The 14136-nt window shown below is 33.0% G+C and overlaps 1 protein-coding gene across 2 annotated transcripts in view; it reads left to right on the top strand.

Annotated features, from left to right (window-relative positions):
• Nucleotides 1–14136, top strand: part of LOC125048593 (zinc finger homeobox protein 3) — a 114171-nt gene that overhangs the window by 54917 nt on the left and 45118 nt on the right. Inside the window, exon 5 of one of the 2 annotated variants that reach the window (XM_047647340.1) lies at nucleotides 5455–5460. The exons of the other annotated variant lie outside the window; for it this stretch is intronic. Within the exon in view, the coding sequence (XP_047503296.1) occupies nucleotides 5455–5459 (5 nt within the window). The 3' untranslated portion in view covers nucleotide 5460. The remainder of the gene's footprint in view (nucleotides 1–5454; nucleotides 5461–14136) is intronic. 2 annotated transcript variants of the gene reach the window in all.

The following is a 14136-nucleotide window of genomic DNA, read 5'->3' as shown; positions in this document are numbered from 1 at the left end:
TCATTTTTATTTCGAATTTAAAAATGACAACTGTCAGTGGGCAATGTCACTGTCAAATGTCAAATTGTGAAAAATATTTTCACCTGTGTAATCATTGCTCGTATTTTTATTCTGTATTTGCAATCACGTCTTAATTTCAATTCAAGTACGTTATCAAGTCACTCATATGGAAGTGGATTCCATTTTTTTATAATAAAAATTCATAGATTGATATTCAGATTCTTTTGATTTGCAGCTGCAATGTAAACGATTCGGTCTGTACTTTATATTCCTTGGATATTAAATGAGCGACAAAATCGTCACAAATTACCTTAAGATTTTACTGTGAGATGTTATTTATGATCGCGCTTCTTACGTAACGACAATTATCGTTTCACTAGCTCACTCACATTGCCAGAGGGCTCGCAAGTGCGTTGCCGGCCTTTTAAGAAATGGCACTATCTTTTCTTGAAAGACTCAAAGTCGAATTGCTTCAGTGGGCAGCTGGTTCCACATAGTGGTAGTGCGCGGCAAAAACGGTGGAATTCATCATCAATGGCTATATAGCCCCTTGTGGCTCTAAGCCTCTCCGTGCTTCTTGCAACCAACTCCGAACACCTATTGTTTCCACGTTCACAACCTCATCCCACCAATCCAGCCTTGATCTACCGGGTTTTCTCTTGCCACCAAGTTTGTGAGTTCAGTAAGCCTAGCCTAGCAGTACCTTGGGGTTCTGTCGTCCGCCATGTCTCAACCACTTGAGCCTGTTGCATTTTAATTGGACGATGTTGGCTTCGTCAAAGATCATTCGCCCACCTCAATTCAGTACATAAATTATCGAAACAATTAATTCAATTCGACCCAGTTTCTGAGGAGATACATACATGACACTTCTGCAGTATAATTAGTATAGAACAAAACTAGCCCAAGAAGAATATCATTCATAGAATCTAAAACTATTTTCTTTACAACCTACACCAAACCCAGGACATTCGTATAAACATACGGTATAAACATAACCATTAAATAATAGTTAAGAATAAAAAACTAAGACTAAGGTAACAAAAATAGTTTATCTTGTGTAATTAAGATCTATCTCTTTTCATCACAGAGTAAACATAACTTGATAGAAAGAGACGAATCTAGTTAATAGATTTAGTTTTTATAAAAAGCTTTACGATAATATTTGCTTATAAAATGCAGTACCAAATCATAGCTAATAAATGAATATCAATACTAATGCATTATACATATTTAGCTATCATCATATCACCTTCTTATTATTGATTAATTCATAGTGGAAATTTTCCGTTTCCCTTGTGTCCGATTATACATTATCGACAGTTATTTTGACTTGGTCATAATCCCCATACGTATAATTTTTAATATTTTTACGTATTCCATTTTCAAATTTAGTCATGATTTTATATTCTGTGAAGGTAACACAATAAGCAATATTTTATATAGTCTGTGATATCGGCTATTTTGAGTATGAAAACATAACTAGCTCTGAATAAAAAAAAATGTGCCTTATTTTTCGAAAAATTATCTATATGCAACTAACTTTACAGAAATTGGTTAAATAAAGTTAAATTAGATAAAGTTTAACAAAAGGCTTTTAATATCACAGACTTGAATAGAAATAATACAATTATTTCATTTTACCTTATTACCACTAAGATTATTACAGAATTTCATAAATTGTTATATAATTTTTAGTATCATTGTTATAGTTATTATAATTTTTTGTTATTAATGGTTTAGAATCTCTTCGAATCAACCGTGGTAGGGATGAGAAAAAGACGCGCGTAACGGTCAAATGTGACGCGTAACCGAAAAATGTTACACTAAATTTTTTTCCAACCCCGATAAAGAAGTTTCACTTCAAAAATATTATGGCAGAAATAACTTTTTTTTGATATTAATGGTTTTATGTACTAGTACAGTTATTATGAGAAAATTTTAATATAAATTTGTACAGAGTATAATTCAAATTAAGAACAAATTGTGTCAAAAACTAAATCACGACATGGTTACAACGGTTAGTTTAATGTCCCTGTTCAAATCGCCCGCTCACTAATAAGAGCGGGAATCAATGTATGAACGTGTGTGGGCCTAAAATGCTACATATGTTTTACAATCGACCATAAATACAATTCTTGTGATTAATTTAGTTTGTATAATTTATTTCATCGACGGGATTAAATTCTTTTAAGCTTTCAATTTTTTTTTCTAAAACTGTATTTTTAAACAATTAAGCTATTGCATTTTAAGAAATAACACCACATGATTGAAATTATTACACATTTGAATTTATTTATTTAGTGTTGAAATCCTTAGCTGAAGCTTAGTGTTGAATGTCCCATGAAACTACAAAATAATAGCACCATTTTAACTGCCTATAGCTAGGAAGGGGCCCGCATATCCGTCGTCTAATTGAGCCCATTGCGAAGCGCTAAATAGTCAGGATTGAGCCGGGACTAGATTATTATCTGATTGAGCGGTTTCAAAACGATCACACTTAATGCAATAAGGAAGTCCACGTCTATTCTCTATAACCACAGATAATACCACTGAGATTCACTCCTCTATTGTTTCAATAGATCTGTGTCAATTTTAATCTATGGTCGGTTTGAAATGATGAGAACTCTTTTGAAGTGTAATTTAAAATTCCAATTTCAAAAATCACGTTACCATTAGGCTCACGACTAAAGGGTTATAACTATAACGCATCAAATATGCTATTAAATGTTAAAACAAAATTTAAATACCTAAACTAAATGAGTTCTATTGAACATTTTTAATTTAAGTACTTACTCACTCGAATCTATTCGTCACAACATGTTCACCAACATTGTGATAGAAACAGAGAAATAATTAACACTTAGTTGTCCTGGGTTAATTAAACTGCTAAGTTACAGATATTTTTTAAAAAAAAAAAAAAATATGTTGTGTATTCGGCGTGTTAATCCATCCTACCAAACATTAATGTACGTATTTCCACTGCAATAATCATTTAACATTCAATAGAAAAGCTCAAATTAATATTTCAAAAACACTAGCATATGAATTCAAATCTAAAATATCAATGAGTGAACATCACATGTAAATGAACACAAAGAATAGTTACATTTAACTTACAAAAACATATTGCAATTTGGGGCTAAGGGCACTCGACAAAGCACCCAGCTGATTATAAGGGCCTTTTGTCTAAGAACCAGTTTTATTTAAATCTTTTGCAAAGGGACGCTCAATAAGTGTATCAAATCAATGTCCCCTATGCTTGAGAAGGTCACCCCGTGGAAAGTAATTAAACAGGATTGTCTCAAAGATTTCTCAGACTGATTTCTTTTGCCAATATTTCAAACACAACTAGAGTTGTTAGTCTGTTTTTATTTCAAAGTGTTAATGGCCAGTAAGATAATTAAAAATAATACTTAAGTTGGCGCGTGTTTTTTTCAATATTAGTCTCGTGGTCTGTGCTAAAATTTAGTATTGACATTTGACAAATAAAAAATGCGCGCCAAAAATTATTTATAAATTACGGATGCGACACGCGCTTTTTGATACGTATAACTATGTTAAAAATCAGTGGGAATTTGGAACGTTAATAATAAAATAGCAAGTGAGAAATACTCGAGTATCTTAAAAAATGTGTACTTTTTGTTATTCCAGTATTTTCTTGCTCTCTGATTATAACCTCAACATGAAGTGTCATTACAAAAGAAGTTTAATTCAAGGAAAACAATTTGTCGGATATAATTGTAGACGTGAAACCTTCTAATTTACGGTTAGGTAGACAATAAGTAAACATTTGTCGATGCAATATAACAAAGGGCACTCTCGTCTGTTATTACACGACTCCGCCAACAGAACGGCTATGTTAAACTAAAAAGTGAAGCTTTGAGAGATAGTCACATATATGTGGAGAAAAAAGAGTAACATCCAAATTGTTCCGATTGTTTTACAACTAACCATTTTGCGATAATAACTAAATAATAAAAATTGTTGGAAATTTCTCAACCATTTTTCAATTTCAATATCTCGCTCTATCTTAGTAATATAGATTTAAAATAAAGTATTTTATACTGCTGCGAACCTCTTGATAAAAAAAATGTATGTGACAGAACATCGTGGAAAACGAATCAGGAGAAACAAATAGTTTGGCTAGGATAGAACAACAAACAAGTTAAGCTTTTCTTCTCTCTATACCGTACCTCTGCGATTGCGATTAATTGCACGTTTATCGAGTTTCACTTTCCAAAACGGATACTATAGTATGACCACGGTCTACTGCAAGTCATCCTCGCGTGATTCCACCTTCTTTGTTTATCTAATTTACTTAATTACTGCTTTTAAATTCGAGGTGAAATTCTCACCCCAGGTGTGTGTGAAGTACGCAATCAGATCCAACTCCGTATAGAATATAGCCTTTTCCGCGGATAGTACTAATAAATAATAATACTATTAACTTATTTTATTAAATGTTATGTAATTTTAAAACTTGGAAAAGCTTTGTCGCTGTAAAGAAACAAAACATATTATTAAATTATATATATGAAACTGTGTTTGAAGTTTATGCCACTCTTAATTCTGAAATCAAACCGACTAAAATCTGCCCTTTTATGACATCAATTAATAGATTAAATCAAAACATGATAAAACCTCTGTTAAATTCATGTATATGTATGTAAACCTATAAGTACACTCAATTAAAAACATTCTCTAATCCATTAATTTATCCGCAAATGCCAAAGCTTACTAATGGTTTGTGTATCACATATTTTAGATCAAATATTGGCAATACTTTATTGTACTTGGAAACTTCTGCACTCAACTTTCAACCATAATCCCTTTAAAAAAGCGCGAAATTCCCTTGAGAGCATTTCTAAGATACAAATTGCGGAGTACTTTGTGGGACAGTAATGGCGGCCTCTAATTATGGCTGCGCGTACGTCTGTCAGTTAATAACCGTTGCGTCAAACAAACGTTTAATTGCTGTATCTTTATCGCAATTACACGCGTCTCTGCTCCGAGGGCAATGTCGTGATAAGATTTCTCTTCTGACCCGAGATAGAAATCTAATTGACAATTAACTCGAACCTTAAATGATAATTTTTTCATAATTATTATTGGCACGTTCAGACGCAACCTTGATTGCAATAACGAAACGTGACTGCACGTCGACGTGTCCCGTTAATTTTAATATAGCCCTGAGTTTTTTCAGTTTTTCATACTTTTTACCAGTTTTTGTAAAGTCAAGTGGCTAGCAAGCTATGCATAAGACCTTGCGGTTTTCACTGCGTCATAGTTTGTATTAAAATGCGTGTTGTAAGTGAGAAATGTTCTTCCACAAATTGGAATCCTTCTAAAATTAGATATAGTGTCTGTTTATATATAAATAAAACAATATAAATACCATTTTTTAAATTTGTGTTTTATCTTTGTTTCATGTACATGCGCTGATGCTCATAGTATAAGGTATATAAGTGTATTTTAATTAGAATAGGCAGTCGTGCTTAATTTATAAATAAGAAAACATGACAGACACTTCACAAATACAAATACAGTACTAAATAAAGTGCGTGCGTACAAAGTTCACATGTCAGAAGTGAAACTTCTTTGTAAATTAATTATAACTAAGGTAAAGCCCCCAATAGATGATCATGTACCAGTATAAGATCACTCCATGTATTTGTATATCTATATTCACACTATTTACACACTGTATACGTGCTAATAATAAATAAATAAAAAACTGCGTTTACTGCATAAGACATTATGCGACAGAATTGCCATCTAAAGTTCTAATATGTAACAAACTAATCGAATACATCAACCAATAGCGTGTATTTCGCCCTTTCGCACTCTCTCTCAATCGCTATCTCCATTTTCTTCGACAAAAACGCTGCACATCTTTGTGACGCTAATATTATTATTATTGCGTTTCATCCGTCAAAATGTTACCCTCATGCGCCTAAAGAAGTTCACTTCAAAAAATATATTTACAAGATATAATTATGGAAGGGTCCTGAAATTGTTTCACAGATAATTTCTTTATATATATAAAAAGAAAATGGTGTTCGTTTGAGGCTCTTTCACGCTTAAACCACCATTCGATGCGAAATTTTTCCTAGATGGTTTATGGCTATTTATTTTTTTAATTCGAACGTTCCTTCATTTTATTATTTCTGTTTTACTTTTATGAAAAATTTTCCCGCTCATAAAAACAAAAGAGGCTTCCTAGAACCGCAAAACGTCAACATCTGTTAAAAACTCGATTTTCGAAATATTTCAATTTTCTTAGCGGGAAGTTAAAAAGAAGAATAATAAAAATATGAAAAAAATAAAATAATGAAACATAAAATTTATTTTAATTCGTCCAGCAAAGCGGGCGCGAAACGGCTAGTTTATTTATAAAAATATTGAGTAACACAACTAAAATAAAAATAAATACAATAATAGGCACGCAAATTAAAACACAGCAATTTAGAGTACACACACAAGATCGAACTTAAGTGTTCCCGGTAACAATTATCAAAAGCTTTAAGATTTATTGCAACGGGATCATAGCGATATTTCAACGAAGCTTATTTATTTTACATCCTGACCTTTGAAATAATTTACAGCTATTGTGGTCACGAGGAGAACGAACACATTGCTATAGCATCTTGGATCCCAGCGAAATAATTACAACACATTTCACGTGCCTTATACGACACATTTAAAAGGTAAATCCGTATTGGATCCCAGCACTGATTACTTCAAACTGCACCTGTTAAGCTTACATTACATATTTCTTAGAAAACAATTTCATTTTACATGCTAAATACATTTCGCCGCGACCACTTTGATGTCATTTAGCGAAAACAATGGAAAGATTCGAGTACCCTCTAGAATGCTAATTAGGATTTATTTAAATAAACTTATTCTTATTATAAACGTGACGCGGAACTTTGAAATTGCTATTTTTAATCATTAATGACACACGTGAGATACTAAATGGTTACGAAGTACAATGAAAGGTGTGACGTCTATAAATGTCGAATTGTGATTCCATTGGTCATTTTCTTGTCATTACCGTGGCGGATAATTTCTATGCCGTTATGATGGAAGGTCGGACTGTTTGTCACGCCGCCGTTACATCCTTAATCCAACTGATTTGCATGACGTTCTATAGGCTTTCCTACTATCATAAAGTGATCAAATAAGTTATCAAATGCGACAATAAATCAGCAACTGTGTGACTTTCCCTCGGCTGTCGTTATCATTCGATACAGTGACTTACGCCGCATATTTTCTGACATTTTGCCAGGTTTTTGCTGTGCTGTTATGCTAATATCTAATGATGGGTTGATTTAAGTTCCTACATTTATAATGACGCCCTGACGCCAACATGTTAATGTCGCTAACATACTTTGAATTGCTGACGGAAACGTACCGTCCACTTTCAGTTAGATCACTCTGCCGTGTCGAATAGTTGTCAAGTGTTATGAAAGTCGAAAGGAGATTATCTAAACATATATTGCTGGAATAAGTAATTTATATTTTATATGTTAATCATGGGTTAATAAAAAAGTTGAAAAATATATTTTCACTCAATAAATTACAATTTTAATTAGTTTGAATAAGGAGAAATACCTACGCTATGTAATAATAATAATAACACTTTATTTACATCATAATAACACAAACAAATCAAATAAATGTAAATGGGCGGTCTTACTGCTAAAAGCAGTTTCTTCCAGACACATATACTCGTACAATGGTTTCTCAAAACTTTCTCGCACTGCGAAAAGCTTAAAAACTTCCACACATTAATATTCACACGGATTGTAAAAAATACAGCGTGTTTAGTAATCACTAGGTCATTGGTATGCGAGGGACGAACAAACGAACAAAAGACGTTATAACATCCTGCCCGGTACAACACCAACTGTTATTATTAAATTACAAAAATTTATAGCTGCTTAAATTTGTCCTGTTGCAAATATTTAAGGCCCTTAATAAGGAGACGATTTAGCCACTGAAGGGTCTATCATTTACCTATATATAATATATATATATATTTCCTATACTAATACTACTATGTTAATCATGCGATCTTCAACCCCGGGGTCGTTGGAAGGCTCAAGGCTGTGTCTCTCGCGCAATACTTGCTGGTACGGTGAAGGAAAACATCGTGAGGAAACTGACATGTTTTAGAAAAGAAATTATGGCACGTTTCAATCACTGAATATGAATTAAAGGAAAGATTACTTCTTCTTCTTTAAGTGCCTCTCCATTTCTGGAGGTTGGCCGTCAGTCTCTTGAAGCGTGTCTTGTCCTGTGCCAGATGCAGCTCTTCCGCAGTTGCAATACCCGTCCACTCCCTAACGGTGCGACGCCATGATTTCTTCCTTTTACCAACACGCCGTATACCCTAGATTTTACCCATTATAATTAATTGATTACTTGTCTATCAATCTATTAATGAACGCAGTAATCTGACGTCATGAATTAAGGGGTTGTTTTAAATGACAAATATATCTGCACTTTAACGATTAAACCAATCCACCATCCTTATTACTATACTTGACAGGAGCTGGTAGGTGTAGTTTTTTGTACACACTAAGCCGTATGTTCATTCATTACGTTAAAAAATTGGTTCGGTTTTGAAACAATAATACGTGCCGCAAAAAAAATATGAGACTAATTTGGTTTAGTGAGAAGGTAGGAATTTCCTACCATCTGGCTAATTCTTCAACCCAAAAAAAAGACGGTTACAACCCGCTAAGTGTATTACAAACCTTAATCAAAAATATGAATCGGGTATTGTCACGTACGGTCATTTTATGCGATCTTGCTTTCAGATCGAAATCGTAAAAATAAATAAAAATCGACAGATATTGGGCAAATAGCAATAACATTACTTTAAAACTAATTTGATAATAAAATTCAAGACTAATATTAGGGTTATAAAGATGAAATTTTATAAAGGTATCACGTGCCTCTTAAATGTTAAGATTAAATCAATATATTTCCTTTATCGAATTAAATCACCTCACATATAAATATGTCATCTAAAATGTCAAATGACAATTGTTGTCAATTGTCAAATGAATTGAAACAACTCTGTTACACTATTATTTATTTCTACAGAGCAACGTAACGTTTTTTATGTAACAATTCCTTTTGAACCTTAAATTTTAATACAGATTTAATAATCATTATTTACTGGGCATTATATAACACGTATCATTGTTCTAAAATCAAGACATTGTATAAACAACAGAACACATTTTTTTATTTAGATAATATTTAAAGTTGCGTCTTATAATGAAATGTAACAAAATCTAATAAATATACAGTTTAAATGCAGCATACATTACTCATTCAAACGAAAAGAGAAAAGTGATGGACATTCAATCTTCGTATTGTGTGGGATTTGCATAAAAATCCAAGATCCTAAGACAGGCTGGGCGCTTTTAATGCAAACCTATACAAAATGTACATATTAATGGAGTCAATGTTTGCTTTTTTATTAAGTTATTGATTGTGTAGTCAAGTTTGTGTACATGAATTTAATTTCCAATATATATACAACCATTTAGATGTTAGCCGAATAACGCAACAACTATTAAAATGTCTTCAAGTTAGATAAAAAGCTTTACCCCGAACTTTTACAAATATTTTAAATTAGAATTATCAGCTCCTCAGATTATCGCATCAAATAAACAACTTCTCCAGAACTTGCAATATATAAAAAAACAGTAACAGTTAAACATATCTAAATATCATATAAATTCGTTTTATCATAACGAAAATGGCATTGTATGTTGACAGTTATGGTGGAAATGGTGCTACAATATATTGTATTGTACCACCATTTCCTCTATATATTGTATTGTATTGTCTAAGATCTTCTGTCGATCCGAAGTGGTGGAGGCCTGATGACCTGTAACACAGGTACTCTTACCTTTAGCAGGCATCAGTCTCACACAAACTAGCTTTTTCCATAAACAGAAGTAAGTAAGTTATAATTGCACGCTTTTTTCCTTCACAAGAAGCTCCAAGACTACACAACTAGCGAGATGTTAAGTATCAGTTGAGATTCCACAACAGTTTATTCGCCATCGATGTATAAGTAACTCTGAATTATTGAAAGAGCCATTTCCTCCGAATTCCCGTTGTATAATCAACGCTTTTCTCGCGTATTTTTATTGATTCCCCCGAAGCTTCCACCCACCGCCTTCAAGGAAGCTGGGATGGGATGCCTCCTACCGCGCATTCATAATCGTACCGACATACGACACTCGCTAACCAAACACGGCCTTAATTTCAACAACAGACAGTCCCATTTCGAAAAACATTTAACTCTGAAAGAATGGATCGAAATCGTGCGTTACCAACAACGAAACATTAAGAGTCATATAAATTACATTAGCATATAAATAAAGAATTTTTGTTGTCGATCTATACCGCTCCGATCTTTTACGACGGACAGGGTTAACTCGGGGACATTTTGTTTCTTTTTTTGATAAATCCATGGTCTTAACGATCGTAAGCAAGTACATGTTATCGGTATACGTTTATTGCTTATTCGAACCCATAAATAATTCAATGGAAACATGAAATTAATTTCATTGTGGGGACCGAGTTCTACTTATAAAATTGTTATAGAGCTATTTTAAACGTTATTTAGTTTATTTTTACGTTATGATAATGAGCAAAGTAACTTGTTATACCAATTGCAATTAGGAAAATATTTATCCTTTTCGCATATTGGGTTTTGCGTCTGTACTGTTTTGTCAAAGCTAATCGTAGTGTACTAATAAAAACCTTCTTGTAACTATAACTACTTTTTAGGGAGAAGGTCGTAAAAGGGACATTTTCGAAGATAAATTGAGCAAACGACGATAAGAGAAACGAGATAAAAGGGACACCCCTCTAAGCGTAATTATTTCAGCAAAACACTGTATTTCAATACATGATATTCAATAAATCTTATATTCAATTCAATTTATAAAGATTAAAAATGGCGTACAAATTTATAGTCTAACTTACAATATCATATTACTTAGTTATCCAATACAAGAGATTAGGTATTTATTTTAATTCAATTAAGGCTTTATTGAAGAACATGCTACGGGTCTATTAAATCTACTTATAATAACATTACATCCTATTACCGTGTAACAACATTTTATTCTAAAGATATTATATTCGGAATGAAATTGCTGATTTGGCTCGATCCTAACCCACCCTTTAACAAATTTATTCCCTGAGGTATGGCGTTCAATCATTGACATTTTTTCTCATTTCGCATCGTTTTCCCTTATAATAGTGTGAATATATGTGATCTATAGAATGAAACATTAATAAAACCCTGGGTACCTATTGTATTTTGTAAGGTTTTTGAATATGTCTTCAAACATTTATTAATAACAAAAACACATTTTGTTAAGTATTAAAAAGTCTAATACATACTTTTTAAAGAAGAAAATTTGTGCTAAAATTGCTTCTTGTGAGTACGCGCGAGTCTGTTGTTTAAATCGTTTACAATAAACATTAATTTCCCTTTGAAATTATCATCACAAATGAATAGAAAAATTGCCTATGCAGGAACAAATCAAAATATGCACCCTTCATAATACGTGAGGCGGTTAAGAATATACGATTTATATGGAAGCTCGTCGCGTGCGATTTTTTATTTAAATCATACTATTTAGATATGCCACAAGACATTTCTATTGCTATGACAACGGGGCTGGAAAGCTTTAGGCGTGGATTGAATTCGATACGAAACGTTTCAACGTTGTCTCGAAACAATAAAGCTTTTTACGTTGCTAAAGTTCAATATATTTTTGAAATTATTTTATTTATAATAAATAATATTACCGCTATAAGAAGACTTTAAAATATTTGACGAAAGCTAGTAAAATAAGCTTTAAGATGAGCTTAATTGTGTATGAAATTTGTGGACCAATGCAGCTTTATTATTTACTGGTTTTAACCAGTAAATAATAAAGTTTAGTTATCAATATAGGTACGTGAAAACAAACAAACAAAGATTTAAATACTTAAAAAGCGATTTCGTAGGAAAACATATATTATATTTTGCCATCTCTATAACAGTTTTAGAAGTGAAATAAATTCGTTCCCTTATATCGATGTCACTCAAGCAAAACACTTCAATATCCTTCCCATTCTACGAACTGCATTAAAAGTATATTTAGATTCTCACAATAAGACGGCTTTAACTTGGAATGGGATAGAGGTGGGGTGATATCTGTCGCAATACTATAAGTCTGCTAATAAAATAGGCATGAACTTGACGGATTCGATCGATAGGGATTTGCATTTGATTTGGGGCTGTACAATCTCAAATCATTTAAAGTAATGTTTAATATTAAATGACTTTTTTTGTGATAAGGCTACGTGGACGCGTGCTTATTATTTAAATCGTTCTACCCCTATATTGTGAATAATATAGAGAAATTCATATTAAAGCGTATAAAATTGATTTTATCCCTTAAATATCTTAAGAGATATCAACGTATTTTACACAATATAAGTAAATCAACGCACACATATATAAGCTTATTAATTACCACAATGCCTACAGCTCTATATATTACATACAGCATCCGGGAATACCTACCAAGTGAACCAATCACACCCCTTCAAACAATCGCAGGTCCGTTCGCCCTAATGAACCAAGGCTCATCGGCGCCTTATCCTAATAATTAAAACAGAATACGCATGCGTCAGCCACGCCCAGCCGCGCAGCCTCCTACCCCCCTTAATTACTGCCAAGACATTACCCCTTAATGTTATATAAGCAAAGCTTTTAAGAAAGTTAATAGATTTCATACTTATTGCAGGAGCGGTTTTAGTATATAATATGTATAAAGCATATTTTTATAGCATTTCGTTGCACTATCATTTAATATGAAGTTAGAACGGCAGTACCGATGAAGATATAAGGTTTATATAACCAAGTCCAAATCTATTTGTACGTGAACATTCTTAAACAGATATTATGGCTATAAAAAACTAATCGTAGATTCTAAACTCGGGCGCGTGTCTGACATTGTATGCATAAACTATTATTATAATTTATATAGCTCTTGATACGGACGGCTTTGGACGGCTCATTGGTCTAGTTGTTAGTACCCCTGACTGCGAATCCATGGGTCCCGGGTTCGATCCCCGGCTGAGACAAACATCGATGTGATGAGCATTTGGTGTTGTGCTTAGGTCTTGGGTGTTTAAAAATGTATTTATATGTCTATCTTTCTATAATATGTATATCCGTTGCCTAGTACCCATAACACAAGCTTCACCAGCTTAGCATGGGAATAGGTCAATTGGTGTGAATTGTCCAATCATATATAAAACAAAATATGTCTAAAAATATATACGAAAAACCTTTTCTCGTTTAATAGAATCTTAAATCCCATATTTAAATTCTGTAGCATAAGCTCAAGTAAAATATTCACATTCGATAGAAACGATTCCAATTTTTCATTGTACGACCGAAATGGGAGCTAATTTCAGTGAAATCGAAGTATATAGGCTTATGTAGCGCTCATTTGTTAGGGGATGTAAGTCGAATGCGGCGCACGTTCAGTAGCTTTCTCATTTTTCACTACATTGATCTTACGTGTGAATTATTGTTTGTTACACTCCGCGTCGCAGGAAAAACGTTTTACGACCCACATTATTTTTGTAAGGAAATAGATATTTCAATAATTCGATGTCTGGTTCTGGTAATTTTTAACAAATGCTTCTTGCACTTGCATATTCTTACGATACGACCGTTGGTTTCATTAAGATTTTCTTCTCACCGTATTAAGTTCAGTTCACTAATTGCGCGTATAAAAATCCATTGGTGACGGGGTTTGAAAACACCACTTCACAGTAGAGTCATTTAGCTATGAAACTCAAGGCGATTATCGAAGATATATAGAGAACATTATAAATTCATGGTAAGTGGTGATGCTTCTGTCCCCAAAGCCGTCATATGTATTGAATGAAAAATTAATCTCACGCCCGAAATATCACGTACGAGGATATTCTATACGGTCGAACGTCCGTTGTCAAATTTTAATTTCTCCCTCAAATATTTACCGAAGGAAAAAGGATTCCCCGGCGGGCCGCGCTCTAATAAGT

The sequence above is a fragment of the Pieris napi genome, chromosome 4 (genome assembly GCF_905475465.1).
Source record: "Pieris napi chromosome 4, ilPieNapi1.2, whole genome shotgun sequence".
NCBI classification, from domain to species: Eukaryota; Metazoa; Arthropoda; class Insecta; order Lepidoptera; family Pieridae; genus Pieris; species Pieris napi.
The sequence above is the reverse complement of the archived record's forward strand: the minus strand, read 5'-3'. Positions and strand labels throughout refer to the sequence as shown.